Source organism: Miscanthus floridulus, chromosome 12 (genome assembly GCF_019320115.1).
Source record: "Miscanthus floridulus cultivar M001 chromosome 12, ASM1932011v1, whole genome shotgun sequence".
Lineage (NCBI taxonomy): Eukaryota > Viridiplantae > Streptophyta > Magnoliopsida > Poales > Poaceae > Miscanthus > Miscanthus floridulus.
Genome location: NC_089591.1, coordinates 52,064,938 through 52,078,533, shown reverse-complemented (window position 1 = coordinate 52,078,533; position 13,596 = coordinate 52,064,938). Strand labels below are relative to the sequence as shown.

Here is a 13,596-nt window from a genome sequence, read left to right as displayed (position 1 = left end):
AGTGTCACGTACTCGCGTGGAAAAATAGACAAGCCAGCGGTGGCATTCCTGGAGTATTCGTTAAAGACGGGGACCAAAGGTTGGCGCTTGCCCCATACAATCAACAAGACAACAAAAGAGCGGGGATAAGAGAGAGAAAGCACTCGAGCAGCGTCGGAAAAAAATAAATATTTAGTTGGTGTAGGATAGGACAGGCCGCAGAAAAAAACACCGGCTCTTGTTTAGTTACACTCCAATTTTTAAAAAGTTGCTACAGTATCTATCACATCGAATGTTTACGGCTCATGTATAGAATATTAAATATAGACAAAAAGAAAAAATAATTGCATAGTTTGGTGGGAAATTACGAGATGAACGTTTTAAACCTAATTAGTTCATATTTAAACACTATTTATTAAATAAAAACGAATATACTACCATAGCTCTAAAATCTAAATTCCTACAACTAAACTCAGCCTCATTTTTCTGCCTCAGCGCTCCCCCTCTCTCTCCTCTCTCTCTCTCTCTCTTTCTCTCTTTAGCTGCTGCTGTTAATGGTACAGGCGTACAGCCAGCCAGCCAGCACCCGCCTTTGGCTTGGTGGAGAACCAGATGCCTTTGATGTGTGAGTGGTTGGTGTTTCCTTCTCTCTCCTTTAATTATTTTTTTTTTGGCAAGCAACAATTTCTTCTTCACCAGTCACCCATCTCTTGGGAGTATTGCAGGCAGGCAGGCAGGCAGCGTGGAACGGACTAGGAGAGAGAAAGTGGTGGTGCTGGGATACGTAGCAAGCCAACAAAAAAAAAAACGGCAGCCAGTTCTTCCCCTTTTGCTCAGCCTTGCCTCTCGCTTCCCCTCTCCTCTCCTCTCCTCCCTCTCCTTCCAGCCCCCCAGAACCAGAAATCGAAGCCTCCGCCACCACAGAGCTCCGTCCGAGGTCCTCACCCTCCTCCCCGTCTGCTCGCTGCGTGGATCTACCGGCAGGATGCTCGCTCCCGCGCGCGCGCCGCTCGGGGAGCGGCTGTGAAGGGAAAGAAAGGTGAGAGAACTGCCGCCGGTGTTCTTCCGAGTTCGTGCGTGCGGGTGTGATTTCGTAGGCGGTTCTCTATTCGCTCGACTTAATCCGCGAGATTTTTCCTTTGCTCTTGCGCGTCGCTTCCCTCTTACGAGACTCGGCGTCTGCGGACTGGATCTCTCTTCGGGTGGAGTTGGGATTTCTCGCGTGCTTCTCTCGCTGCTTGTGAGCGCTAGATCTCCGCTGCTTTTCGTCCTTGCTTGTGCTGTTCTTGGCTACCGGCAAAGATTCTCGATCCCTGCATCTGCTTTCTCCAGATTTGGTACGGATTAGGCCCCCGTTCTCGAACTCCTTCCTGTACGTGCTCCCATGGCTACTCGTCCTTATCCAAGCCACACAAATCCCCGATTAGTCCAGTGATGAAGCAACAGAAAAATCCTTCCTTTTTTCTTCATTTCTCGCCATATCTCCAGTTAATAAGCTCCCTTTCCTCTTTTCTTCTTTTGCTATTTATTTCCCCATCAAGAAAGCACTACCATACAAGCTACCCTCCAGGCTCCAGTGCTTGGCAACTGTTCATGTCTCCTTCACCGCTGTTCCCCTTTACGCGAATCCTTTGCAAGAGTTGCATGATCCGTGTAGGCCTCCCCTTAATCTGCCCCTGGACTAGCGCGTCTGTTTTCTTGCCCCGGGATGATATTTCATGTGCCTTGTGCTACTTCGGGAGCGGCTCCTTCCGCGCTTCTCCTCCACTCTCTCGCATCCATATCTGTCTTGCTGCATCTATCAGCATAAAATCATGCCATTAGATTCCCAAAGAACAGCTGGCTTGGTTGTGTGGACATGAAATAATATGTGACTTTCTGCAGGTGCCTGATGAGGTAGTGGCCGGCCAAGGAAGCAAAGTTTCTTGCTCTCCACCTGTTGAACTTACCCAACTTGGTATGCTGGAGTGCAAGGATAAGAGCAGGCCCAATTGCTTCACAGCTCTTGGGTTCTTGGTGCCGACTGTAGCAGCAGCAGATCTGGGGGGAGCAGCGAAGGCGTCCATCAGATGTTATCCAGTGAGCACCCTTCAGGACCCTCATGTTCCTCCAAGTCTGCTGGCCCGGGTGTGAGCGCTGATCCGGCGACGTCCGTGGCCGAGGAGCCGGCGAGCCAGGATCCCAGAGATCTGGTCCAACCGTATCCCAAGTTCTCCATAAGGTGAAGAGAGATTTATATACCTTTGATTCAGTACCTTGGGAGATGGATTATTTTCGGTGTTTAAGCTCTTGATGCTGGATCTCTGTCTTTCTGATGCGTCGATTAATTATTGGCTGCTGCTTTGAGGGGTCGGATTGGGTATGAATGGTTGCTTTCAGGGTTAATCCGTGTTATTGTCCGTGGGTGTTTTAATTAGTTTAATTTTTTCTGTTGATTAATATAAAGGTGGCCTTTTTTTCACCCCCAGAATCTGAAAAATAAAAGGATGCTCCTCTGATGAATCTTTGTCCACTGCCTACTAGTGTTTTTCTTTTCCATACGTGGTGGTTGTGCGATAAACAGGCAGGCGACATATTTTTGGAGATGATGTTGTTTTTCTCTCTTCTTTTCAACATATTGTGGAGGGTTTGAATCTTATACAGTTCGGCAATACTATACATGAGTGTTCGTCATCTAGGCGCGTATTACCATATGCTAATGGGTGTATGTTTCTGCCCCTATTTCAGAGATTATGTTTTTGCTTCAAGGAGCAAAGGCAACAAGAGAAGCTGGCCTTTCCATCCACACTCACTGGAGCTTTGCCTGAACCACGGTGTGAAGGATCCATTGCCTCCATTTGAACCTCCTGATTTGATCCGGTCACAGCCATTAAATACTTCCACAGACGTTGAGCAATCTGCTGCGTGCTCAGAAGCCATCATTAGTGTTGGTCTGGTGAAGAATAGAGACGATGCTGGTTCGTCAAACGAGTATACAGGCGATATCAACTTCCAGTCATGCCAACCAGTAGATGAGTCACTTGCACCTACGCCATACACATCACCGGAGGATGGGAAATCTGGTATCGACCAAGTGGGAAGTACAAATGAATCAGATCATACTGATGAGGCTGTACCTATAGATCTGCAAGATAATAGCTGTACAAAAGCAAGTCGGCGAACTGAGGTTGCTGTGCCCTTGCGGCGATTGAGAAATATTGACTCATCGTGCGAGCCATCTGAAAAGAAGTGCAAATTTGTAGTCAAGTTAGGTGCCTCAACAGATAATCGGCGGTCAGAGGATATAGCATCTAACTCTAGCTCAGTTTCAGATCCAATGGCTTCAAAGACTTGTCCTGTTTGCAAAGTATTTGCTTCCACCTCGAACACCACATTGAATGCTCACATAGATCAGTGCCTTTCTGCTGAGTCTAATACTGAGCATGTCGAAACAGTCCTTGTGAAACCTAAAGTGAAGCCAAGGAAGAAGCGATTGATGGTGGATATATACAAGACTGCTCTTCCATACACCCTTGAGGATCTTGATCGGAGGAATGGCACTAATTGGGCAGTTGAGTTGGCTATGTCTCCAGTGAGCAAAGAGGTTTGCACTGAGAACCGAAGCCCAGAAGTGGTATCATTTGACAGAAGAGATGATGAAAGAGAAGGAGATGTCTATGTTGATTCTAACGGCATAAAAATTAGAATTTTGTCCAAGTGTAATGATGTACCTTTGTTGAGGGATGACCTTGGTTCAAGGAAAGTTGCGAAGCATGGAACTGGAAAAGGTATACTGATGAGCAAAAAGATGCTGAAGTCAAAAGTTTTGAAGAATAAGAAGCTCAAGATGCATGGAAAGAAGTACAACAAAACAAGCCATTTGAACCCCAAGGTACTGTCTTTAACTCACTCTACCTGTTGTTTGTCACTGTGAATCCAGTACTGTGTTTATTGATTGGCTTAACGTGATTGTGGACCATTATTCCATGGAGTGCTTACCCATTATTTATCAGGCCTCTTAGATTGCACTTTATAATGTCTGGACTAATGAGGCTTTTGTTTCATGAATGAATGTGCTACGTACTACAGCTCATTTTAACTCCATTTTTCATCAATGGTTTGTAAGAACAGATGTTAAGCTTGGATTATGTTAGCTTTGTAACTTGTTTCTCTGCCAAAGTATGATTGTGGACCATAATCAGATGTTAGCTTTCAATTATGTTAGGCTTGGATTTTGTTAGCTTTCACAGTCATGGGTTAGTTTACGCTTGATATTCTTCTCCAGACCAATGTTCTTAAATGGAGATGCAAGGGTAAAGGCAACTTGTTTATCTTAACTATAGAGCTCATTGCTTAATTACTGCTAAGTCCTTTGTTTCGTAGAAGATAACAGTGATTATGGCATTTTACTGAAAAACACTTTTAAGTCCTGGAGGGAACAGCCTTTAAAATTTAAATTTTGTGAACCTGTGTTGGTTCTCCATGGGTTAGTTTACGCTTGATATTAGTTTTACACATGCCATGTTTTTTGGTGGATGTCAGTATTATCTCTTATTTTATTAGGTATAAAACATTTCTCAATTGCATATGATAACAGTTTGTTCTGCGGTTGACCTTAAAAAATGTTTCCCCCCTTAATTTTGCACCTTTGACTTATTGCTATGGATACACACAGGTTCAAGCATACCCACATGACGATATTAATTCGGAAACCTCCGAGGAGGTGCAGCATGCGTGGAATCCTTTTGAAAGCACCAGCAATTGTGGTTCCAGGACTATGCAGCAGTGGGTGTGCTCCAAACGCTCATATATCAACAGGAGTTTAAGCAGAAAACATAGTGGTAAAACATTTGATAAAGTGACACCTGGAGCACAGAAATCGGATAGGAGCAGCATGCTTGGCTTTAATGATTCTCAAGTTCCAGAAAGTCCTGCTGGGGTGTTCTCTTCTGAGTCACCAGAATACATGGCCACAACTTCAGAAGCCATTGGTGTTGAGCAGAGTAATGGTCCGTCAAAAGTGCTTAGATCGATTCCTACATGGTCTTCAAAAACTCATCTGCAGAGCACTGTCATGCCAAAAGTACCTAGATCAGCTGCTGCTCTTGCAAAGAGAAAAATTAAGGAGATTGGGAGGAGAGAAGCTACCAAATTAGATAATTATGATATAGTGAGGAATCCCACTTCAGCGAAAAGATCTGAAGCTAGGAGTCTTTCCTTCTCCACTGCAGGGCCAAGCAATGGACCAAACAGGTTATCATCTACATCAAAGAAGATCCGGAAGCACCGATCTCCGTTGAGGACTGGCAAGCATGCATTTTCACCTTCTACTACTAGATTAGTTCATGGTTTTGGGGAAGAGCATGAACCTGATACCAGACATGTAAATAAGAAATTCAGGGTTACTAGTAATGAAGGCCCCAAGAAGTTTTTGAAGCATACTGAAGAGGATACTGCAGATAATGACTTCTCTTTTGCAAGTGACATGCCAGTATCGGGACAACAGAATGATCAATATGATGTTGCACAGGAAACAGAGGGTACACAAATGGACTGTGAAGGTGAAGATGCTGAAACTGATGTGCCATATGATTCAGTATCCAGAAGTGATCCTGCTGACTGTTGCAACCAAATAAGTGATGTTTCTCTGAGTCCTGAAAATAACAGAACAGCAGATGATGATGTTTTGGTTGAAGGCTATAGTGTACCCGTGGAGGATCCAAACTCCAGTGAGCAATTAGCACATGGCCATGAATCCAACAGTGCTGCCAATAATGAAATGGATGAATGGCAGATGGATCCGACTTCAACAAAGGAATCTAGTCCCTGCTTAACTAGTAACAGGGACATGGGCCCTGGAGGTCCTCAGGATAACTCATCAATAACATCAAATGGAGAAAACTCTAATCAAGAGCATGGTCTGCCACTCGGACAGGACTCACTAGATTCTCCTATTTCGACTGCCTCAACTATGTCCCCTCCAGCTGCTTTGAAGGACTCAAGGACTAACGAGGAAGAACCTGGCCCATCTACTGCTAGAACTGTTGAAGAGCAAATCACTGGGTGCTTGAATCAAAAAACCAAGTCAATACCTGTGGCTAGAGAAGGTGAACAACTGCCCAATGAGAAGCCTTTTCGTTGTTCTTGCCAGGAGAACATTTCCAGAGAGTCTCATCAAAGTGCCGTTGCCAGACCAATGCTGAATTTTACTGGAAATCAGGTTCCACAATTGCACATTGGTTTGAGGGCATCATCATCTTTCAGCTCGTACCAAAGAACCAGCACAAAGCCCAACCCTTGCTTAGATTCACATGATCATCTTTTAGCGGCTAAGGTTTCAGCGGAATCTGCTATCAGCCTCCCTTATGCAACAGATTGTATAAGCCCCTCATTACAAACTCAGCTTCCTTCACCATCAAATCCTATCTTGAGGCTGATGGGTAAGAATTTGATGGTAATGAACAACGAAGAGAGTCTGCATCCTCAAGCACCAAGTTCAGACTACATCTTGAGAGGGAATTACGCAGCACCTGTGCATCCTCAAGCACCAAGTTCAGACTACATCTTGAGAGGGAATTACGCAGCACCTGTTGGTTTTATGCCTCCAAACTACCAACATCTCAGTAATTCTGCATTTATCAACATGCCACCAACCACAGCCGGTCACCAAATTCCTCTGCCAAGTGTTCAAGCTAGCAGCTTTGTTGCTCCTCCATTGCATGGTGGTTCTGTGATGCAATCTGACCATCATTCCCAGCAGAAGTCCTACAGAGACATTATGTCTGTCATACATCATCCAACCTACATGATGAAAGAAGTGATTGTGATCAATGATTCTCCTGAACGCAGAAGTGAGCCACAAGCTAGCATGCTTTTCCCCCCTGCTCCACCTCCAACACTCTCGGTACCAAACAATATGCCACCCCGTCCATTTTACTGCCTTCCACCGCAGAGCCCAGTTTTGCCAAGGGAGAGGGCTGTTGGATCCATGCCTGTATACGCAAATGTTGGCTCAATGGTTGGTGTCAATTCATCAAGTCAAGGAAGCCAAACGGAAGTCGCCAATCCTTACATGCCAAATCCGTTCTTCGTCCAGTCTCGAACTAGTTACATAAACCCGCCAGTGTACTATTCACAGAATTTGCGGTGACAATTTCTCAGTAACTCAAATGACCAGGAGAACTCCATTTAACTTGCCGGTCATCACCGTCAAAGTGGGGGGAAATGAGAGTTTTGTGATGGGTCTAAAATGCTGAGATTAGTGAACCTGCATGAGATGTCTGACTTTCATGAGGGTCTTCACATAGGTTGCTTTAGTTTTTTTTCCCCTTAAAGGTACAACATGTTTGCCATCAAAAGTATTTTAATTACTTTCTAAAGTTGCAGTAAATTATAGTATGCAATTCCCAACAGTTCTGCAAAGGAATATATCTCAGTATTTATCGGAAAAAGCTAGCACCTTACATTCCCAGTTGCATGTTTATAGTCTGATGTTTGTTCTTTTCCAGCTCTGTTCAGTAAATGGTTGTTAGCTCATCACTGTAAGTCATGATAGTTAGTGCAAGCCAAAGCAAAATAGTAATACTGCACTGCATCGTTCAAAAATACCTACAGGCAGTGTTTTGTATAGGTGTCAAAAAGAGTTTTCTTTTATTTTTTATAAAGACCATATTGAATTATAGATTGAAACTACGTAAACATGGTACAAAGATTTTTCTGTTGAACCGTATGAATCATTCCAAATGATATCAAGCCGATTTGGAGCTTTGCATATCCTTCATGAGGCCAACAGTTAAGGCGAAAAGATCACTTGGTTACTCTTGGTAGATGTTCCTGTATAAACTTCATAGTATTATGTATTGTTCGTCGTTCATGGTGTCCAGAATCTGGACACTTTGCGATGATTTATTAAGGCCATCTTAACAAGTACTCCAAAACCACATGTGATACTAGATAATATTAGCCCAAGTATAAATCTCTACTCTGAAGTGAAATGGAGCTTCCTGTTGCTTGCTAGTGATATGCTGAGTCTGAAGGGTCTGGTGTTTATATTCATTTCTTAAAAAAACTGCAACTGTTGGAAAAAGATTTTCCTGTTGCTTGCTAGTGCTATTCTGAATCTGAAGGGCCTGTCATGTTTGGACCTGAACCAACCTGCATCCCAGTGGCTTTAGGTTAGATGGCGGCTTTGTTGAAGTCAGACTGGGTGTCTTGTTTCCGGCCACAGCTTGGCACATCTAAGATTGGCCAATTTGAGCAGATGTTTGGTTGCCAGCTGCACAAAGCGAGGCAAGACTCACTTCTTTCAAATCATGTATTACATGCATGTTAATGACTCAAAACAGTATGGCAAGATTTTCTTAGGCCTATTAAAATGTGGTAAATATTTTGAACACTTAACTTTAGGTAAATGTGTCAAATTGTGGTAATTTGTGGATGGGAACCAAACAATGCCTCTAATCTTAAACAAGTTGTCTATAATAATTTCGACTAGCCACTCTCATCTCTTGCCGATTGGACTTAACATCTACGCTTGCAGGGTCGCATGGCCCCCTTTTCCCCTCCTTTTGCTATTATGAGTAGCAAACATTGAAATTGTGTGTTTATGAAATAGGGTGCATAAAAGACTTCACCGAACAAACCCACCACACATAATTACAGAAGCAACATAAACCTAAGGTTGCACATAAAAATATAATAGACCAATCTAGAATAAAGTAGACGAGTTTATATATAGGTCTAGTTATAATGCACTGCACATGAAGCACCGTGGGTCAACCAAGCTAGGATGAGTCTCCCAAAACCAACCATTTCCGTCTTAGAAAAAATGCAATTATCATTTTTCAAGGAGTAAAATGATTTAAATTTGACCAAAATTATATAAAAAAATACTAATATTTATAATATAAAAAAGTATCATTAAATTAAATTAAGTACAAAATGTATTGATAATAAATATATTTCGATATATAAACACTAATATTATACTATAAGTTTAGTCAAATTTGAGCTAGTTTGTCTGATCCAAATCACTTTTTTTTTGTGTGTGTGGGGTTTGGGGGTGGGGGTGGGGGAGGGAGAGTACTCCTACATATCCTATGCCTCCGGAATCCATTCTGATAGATGTTGCCGACATGCTGCAGACCTTGGACTACCCGAAACAAACGGGTGAAGAAATGTATGCACTGTAGGACCAGCAAAGAGCAAACTGGAGTGGTGGCCAGAACGGCCGGGTGCTTTGCCTTTGCTGCAGCGTGGGGAACGGCAGTGGCAGGCTCTGGCCGTGGCCGGTGGCGTCCGTCGCCGCAGCCTTTTTACTCTCCGTCTGTGGACACATCCATTCCTCCCCTGATCGGCTGATGATCCCCTCCTCGCTCCCTCCGGGGTCCGGGCTGCGGCAGCCGCCGGCACCCGATCGACCCAGCACGGCAGGCAGCTGCTAGCACCTAGTACTACCACTAGCAAAGCATCGCCGAGCTAGTAGTTGTAGTACCAGTACGGCGCCCGTGTCACATGACATGAATGGCCTTTGTCGGCAGCGTTAAGCGGGGCGGGCCGGGAGATCTGGCCGGCGAAGGCGAGACCGACAGCGAGAGCGAGGCCGCTGCGTGTGCCTGCGTGGCCGAGGCCTGAGGCTGGGAAGGAGGCACCCGAGTACCCGACCCGACGGCTGCTGATGCCCGGTGCCTCCTCGCTCGGCGTCACAGGTGAGTAACAGCCAGCGGTCCGTAGTCCGTACCGACAGTCGCGCCATAATGAGCCGTGGCTCTGCTTAGCGAGCCGTCCGCCGGCCGTATACGTCGTGCTCCTCCACCCGGACTCGGACCACCACTCTCCATCTTGTTCTACTACTCCCTCCTGTCGTATGAACGGTGAACGAGATAGGCTCTTCTGGTTTCGGCTTTTTGGGGGACCTGGGGCGTTGGCATGGGTGTCCACCGTGAACAGCGGACCAACCCAATGACCCATCCTACATACAGTGTGCAGACAGTACGCCAGACAGACAGCGAGAGCCGACGGGGAAAAGGGGGACGAACGAGAGCGACGCCCGCGGACCGCCCAGCAGTGCCCGTGGGGGCGGCCGGGGCCGGCAGCGATACGCTTGCGAGCTGAGCTGAGCAGAAAAAGGGCGGCGTGTCCCGTGTCCCTCTCGCCGTCTCGATCGTGCCCAAATAATGCCCTCGGGTCCGGGACGCAGCAGCAGGCCAGCAGTCGCTCGCCTCGCCGTTGCTCTGCTTCGTTATAAATTTTCTTTCTGCCGACGCCGTATGAAGCAGCAGTAGCTCTAGCTCGTGGAGCGCGCACGGTGATCTGCTTTGGCCTCCTTGTAGTTGTAGCGCCGCAACACCTCGACGTGCTCTGCATCCGAGAAGGTGAGGGTGGCAACTCGAAAGTGCCTTCCTTCATGGCAGCACAGTGTCCGCCAATGGAAGTGGTTGCTTCGCTGTTCGGTTGGTTGTTTCTGCAGCTAATAAGTCAGTTAATGTTGATTTATCGTGAAAGAAAAATATTATATCATATCTGATAAGTCGGGTTGATAAATTCAAACGAAAGTAGGTCCGTAGGTATTGGCCGCTGAGCAGCTCGACCGAGACTTGGATCTGCAAAGTTCACATCACCGATCATGCTAATACTACGTGGACATGTAGCACTCTCCACTCTTTTTTTTTCCTTCGCACTCCTTTTCCTGGAGGACAAACATGTGTACACTAGTGCCTGGAATAATACACGCGTAAAACGACGGGTCGCTCCACTTGCGTTGGTCGTTGCGACACACAAGGCCCACAGATTAGGAATCTTCCTAAACGCAACACTAGTACGTCAGTCATCGGTGCTTTATTTTAAATTTTAGTTTTCTCCTTTTTTTGTTTTGGGGCTACAGTTTGTGAAGAAAACAGAAACAAACAGAAAAAAAGACCCCAGCAGTTTTTTTACAATTTTATTAGGAACCGCTAAAATGCAATGTCTCTGAATTTTAGTTTCCTTTCAGACGGCAATTATTGCATATATTGTATTCTAAATTGTAGTTTTAGTTTATTTCAATTTATGTATGCATAATCTACAATTTTTAGTTTGAGAAGAAAAAAAGTCTGTTAGACAAAACCACAAACTCAACAAAATCTGATCTGTGTTAGTATAAAAACAATTAATAATTTATAATTGTTTTTATAATCAAACAAGGACAAAAAAAAAGATATGATATGATATGATATAAAGACAAATAATAAATCATAAAAGTAATAGTTTACATGTACTATTAATTGGTTGTACAAGAGTGTTGTCTGAAATTATCTTAAAATTTAGACACCTGAAACATATGAGAAATGATTTTATTAGAAAAAATTGGCTACTGGATACAGAAAGTGACCACCCTTGTTGCTGGACACCAAAAATAGACCGATTTGCTGCATGACACTCTGGTTCTTGCTAAATTTGCCGCTGGACACTCCGCCTAATAAAATATTCATTTCTATCTTTCGAGGAGAGAGAAGCATGATGAAATGTCCTTTTTGCCCCTAGCTTTTCTTCTTACTACTGCTACTCGCGTGGACGGGGAAGGGGCTCCAGCAGGGGGCCAGGCCAACCAGCAACACGGCAGCGGAGCGGGGCCCATGCACTGGCCATGCTGGGGCTGGCTCGGCGGCCATAGGGCGCCGGCGGTGCTGCTGTGCAGCAACACGCGCCCGAGGAGGGGCCTCGGCAGGGCCGGGCTAGCCTGCGGTGCTGCGGCTTCGCGAGGCGGCGGCAGCTGCCCTGCTTTGCTCGAGTCGTTTCCCCTCTCTCTGTCTGCGCCCAGGAAGAAGCATGCCACCGCCAACACCACCTCCGCCCCCACCAAATTCGCCGTTGTTGCCGCGCCAATACTCTGATTCCCCTCCCCCGCAGCAGCACCATGACCTCCTCCCTCCCACCCACCTAGCTGCACCACTGCTCTCCATAGGTAAAGGTTGGGTGGGCCATTGCCACCGCCAAGCCCGCCATTGGCGCCGTCGAGCAAAGTTTGCGCGTGGCTGGCGCACCTCCGCCTCCGTCCACTCCCCTCCTTTCTCATTTTAGTGTCGCCCTGTGTCACTAGAGTCCACGCCGGTGGCCGTTGGCCATGGCCTTCGCAGCCGGCAGTAGAACGTCGAGCACCGCTGCCATGAGCTCGCCACGGCATCGCCATACACGTGGCCACGCTTCACGCCTACCTCCTCAAGGCCCATAGGGGACTCGCGCCCGTCACTCGCGTGCTAGTCGGGGGCCTCCCGCATGTTGTCGTGCACCCCCAGGTGCCCGCCAAAGGGGCCTGCCGGGGTCCGCCGCGAGCAGTCGTGGACCACCACACGATTGGGAGGGCCCAGCCGTCGTCGTCGCCGGCGCTGGGGTCAGGGAGGAGCAGGCGCGGCCGCCGGGGCAAGGGCGAGCGTGGCCACCATGGCGCGGCCCGCCGCGCCCGCTGTGGCTCCGAGCGAGGCGGGGATGGGGGCCAGGGCTCGGCTCGATTCGGGGCAGGGAGGGGCGGCACGCCGGCGAGGCTGCCGGGAAGGGCGGGGCGGAGGAGCGGCCGAGGTCGTCGGGGCTCGGCTCGTGGCGGCACCGGGTTAGGGCGCGGGCGGTGTGGGGAAGAAAGTGAAGGGAAAAAGGAAAAGAGAAAGAGGCAAGGGTATTAAGGACATTTCACCTCTCTTCTCTCCCCTCAAAACTCGAAAATGAATATTTTATTGGGTGCGGTGTCAACAACAAATTTGATGAGAAGCAGAGTGTCTATCAGCAAACTGTTCCATTTTTCATGTCCAGCAGTAAATGGAGGTCACTTTCAGCGTCCCGTAGCCAATTTTCCCTTTTTATTATGATATGGAGAGAAAAAGGAGAGGAAAATTGGGAACGAAAATGAACACAGGGTGTCCGGGTATAAAAAAACTACAGTAACTGATACGAATGCTGAAATAATGCCGGTGACGGCGTCAAGTAACTTAAACGGGGTGATCATTTATGGCCATGGCACGTAATTACATACTACATAGGATGTCAATTTTTTTACAAGAAGCATATATATATATATATATATATATATATATATATATATATATATATATATATATATATATATATATATATATATATATATAGAACTACTATCCTGTAGCTGGCTACAAAATAACTTATTATGTAGCCACTTTGAGTTACGATAATTACTATGTTAATTTACTAAGTGGTTTATTATAACGTTACGGTAAATATCTCCATGTGTTATAGTAACCCAACTATCGTAAATATGTATTAACATTATCGTAAATTAGTGTATAAAATTATGGTAAATGGAGGTGGCTACAGAATAACTTATTTTGTAGCCGGCTACTGAATAGCCTCTCCCTATATATATATATATATATATATATATATATATATATATATATATATATATAGGGAGAGGCTATTCAGCAGCCGGCTACAAAATAAGTTATTTTGTAGCCACCTCTATTTACCATAATTTTATATACTAATTTACCATAATGTCAATACATATTTACGATAGTTGGGTTACTATAACACATGGGAATATTTACCATAACGTTATAGTAAACCACTTAGTAAGGAGTTACTGTAAATCTCGTAAATTAACATAGTAATTATCGTAACTCAAAGTGGCTACAG

General features: G+C 45.6%; 1 protein-coding gene across 2 annotated transcripts; it reads left to right on the top strand.

Moving 5' to 3' along the window:
• Positions 1 to 512: 512 nt before the first annotated feature.
• LOC136495636 (uncharacterized) lies at positions 513 to 7,152 on the top strand. 2 transcript variants are annotated; one of them, XM_066491515.1, is made up of 4 exons: positions 513 to 604; positions 1,864 to 2,200; positions 2,707 to 3,850; positions 4,634 to 7,152. In XM_066491515.1, the coding sequence occupies exons 2-4, from the start codon at positions 2,049 to 2,051 to the stop codon at positions 7,106 to 7,108; spliced, it is 3,771 nt and encodes a 1,256-aa protein (XP_066347612.1). In that variant the 5' UTR covers positions 513 to 604; positions 1,864 to 2,048; the 3' UTR covers positions 7,109 to 7,152. The 2 variants fall into 2 exon arrangements, with proteins under 2 accessions (XP_066347612.1, XP_066347611.1); XM_066491514.1 differs by lacking the exon at positions 513 to 604 and adding an exon at positions 696 to 1,018.
• Positions 7,153 to 13,596: the final 6,444 nt, after the last annotated feature.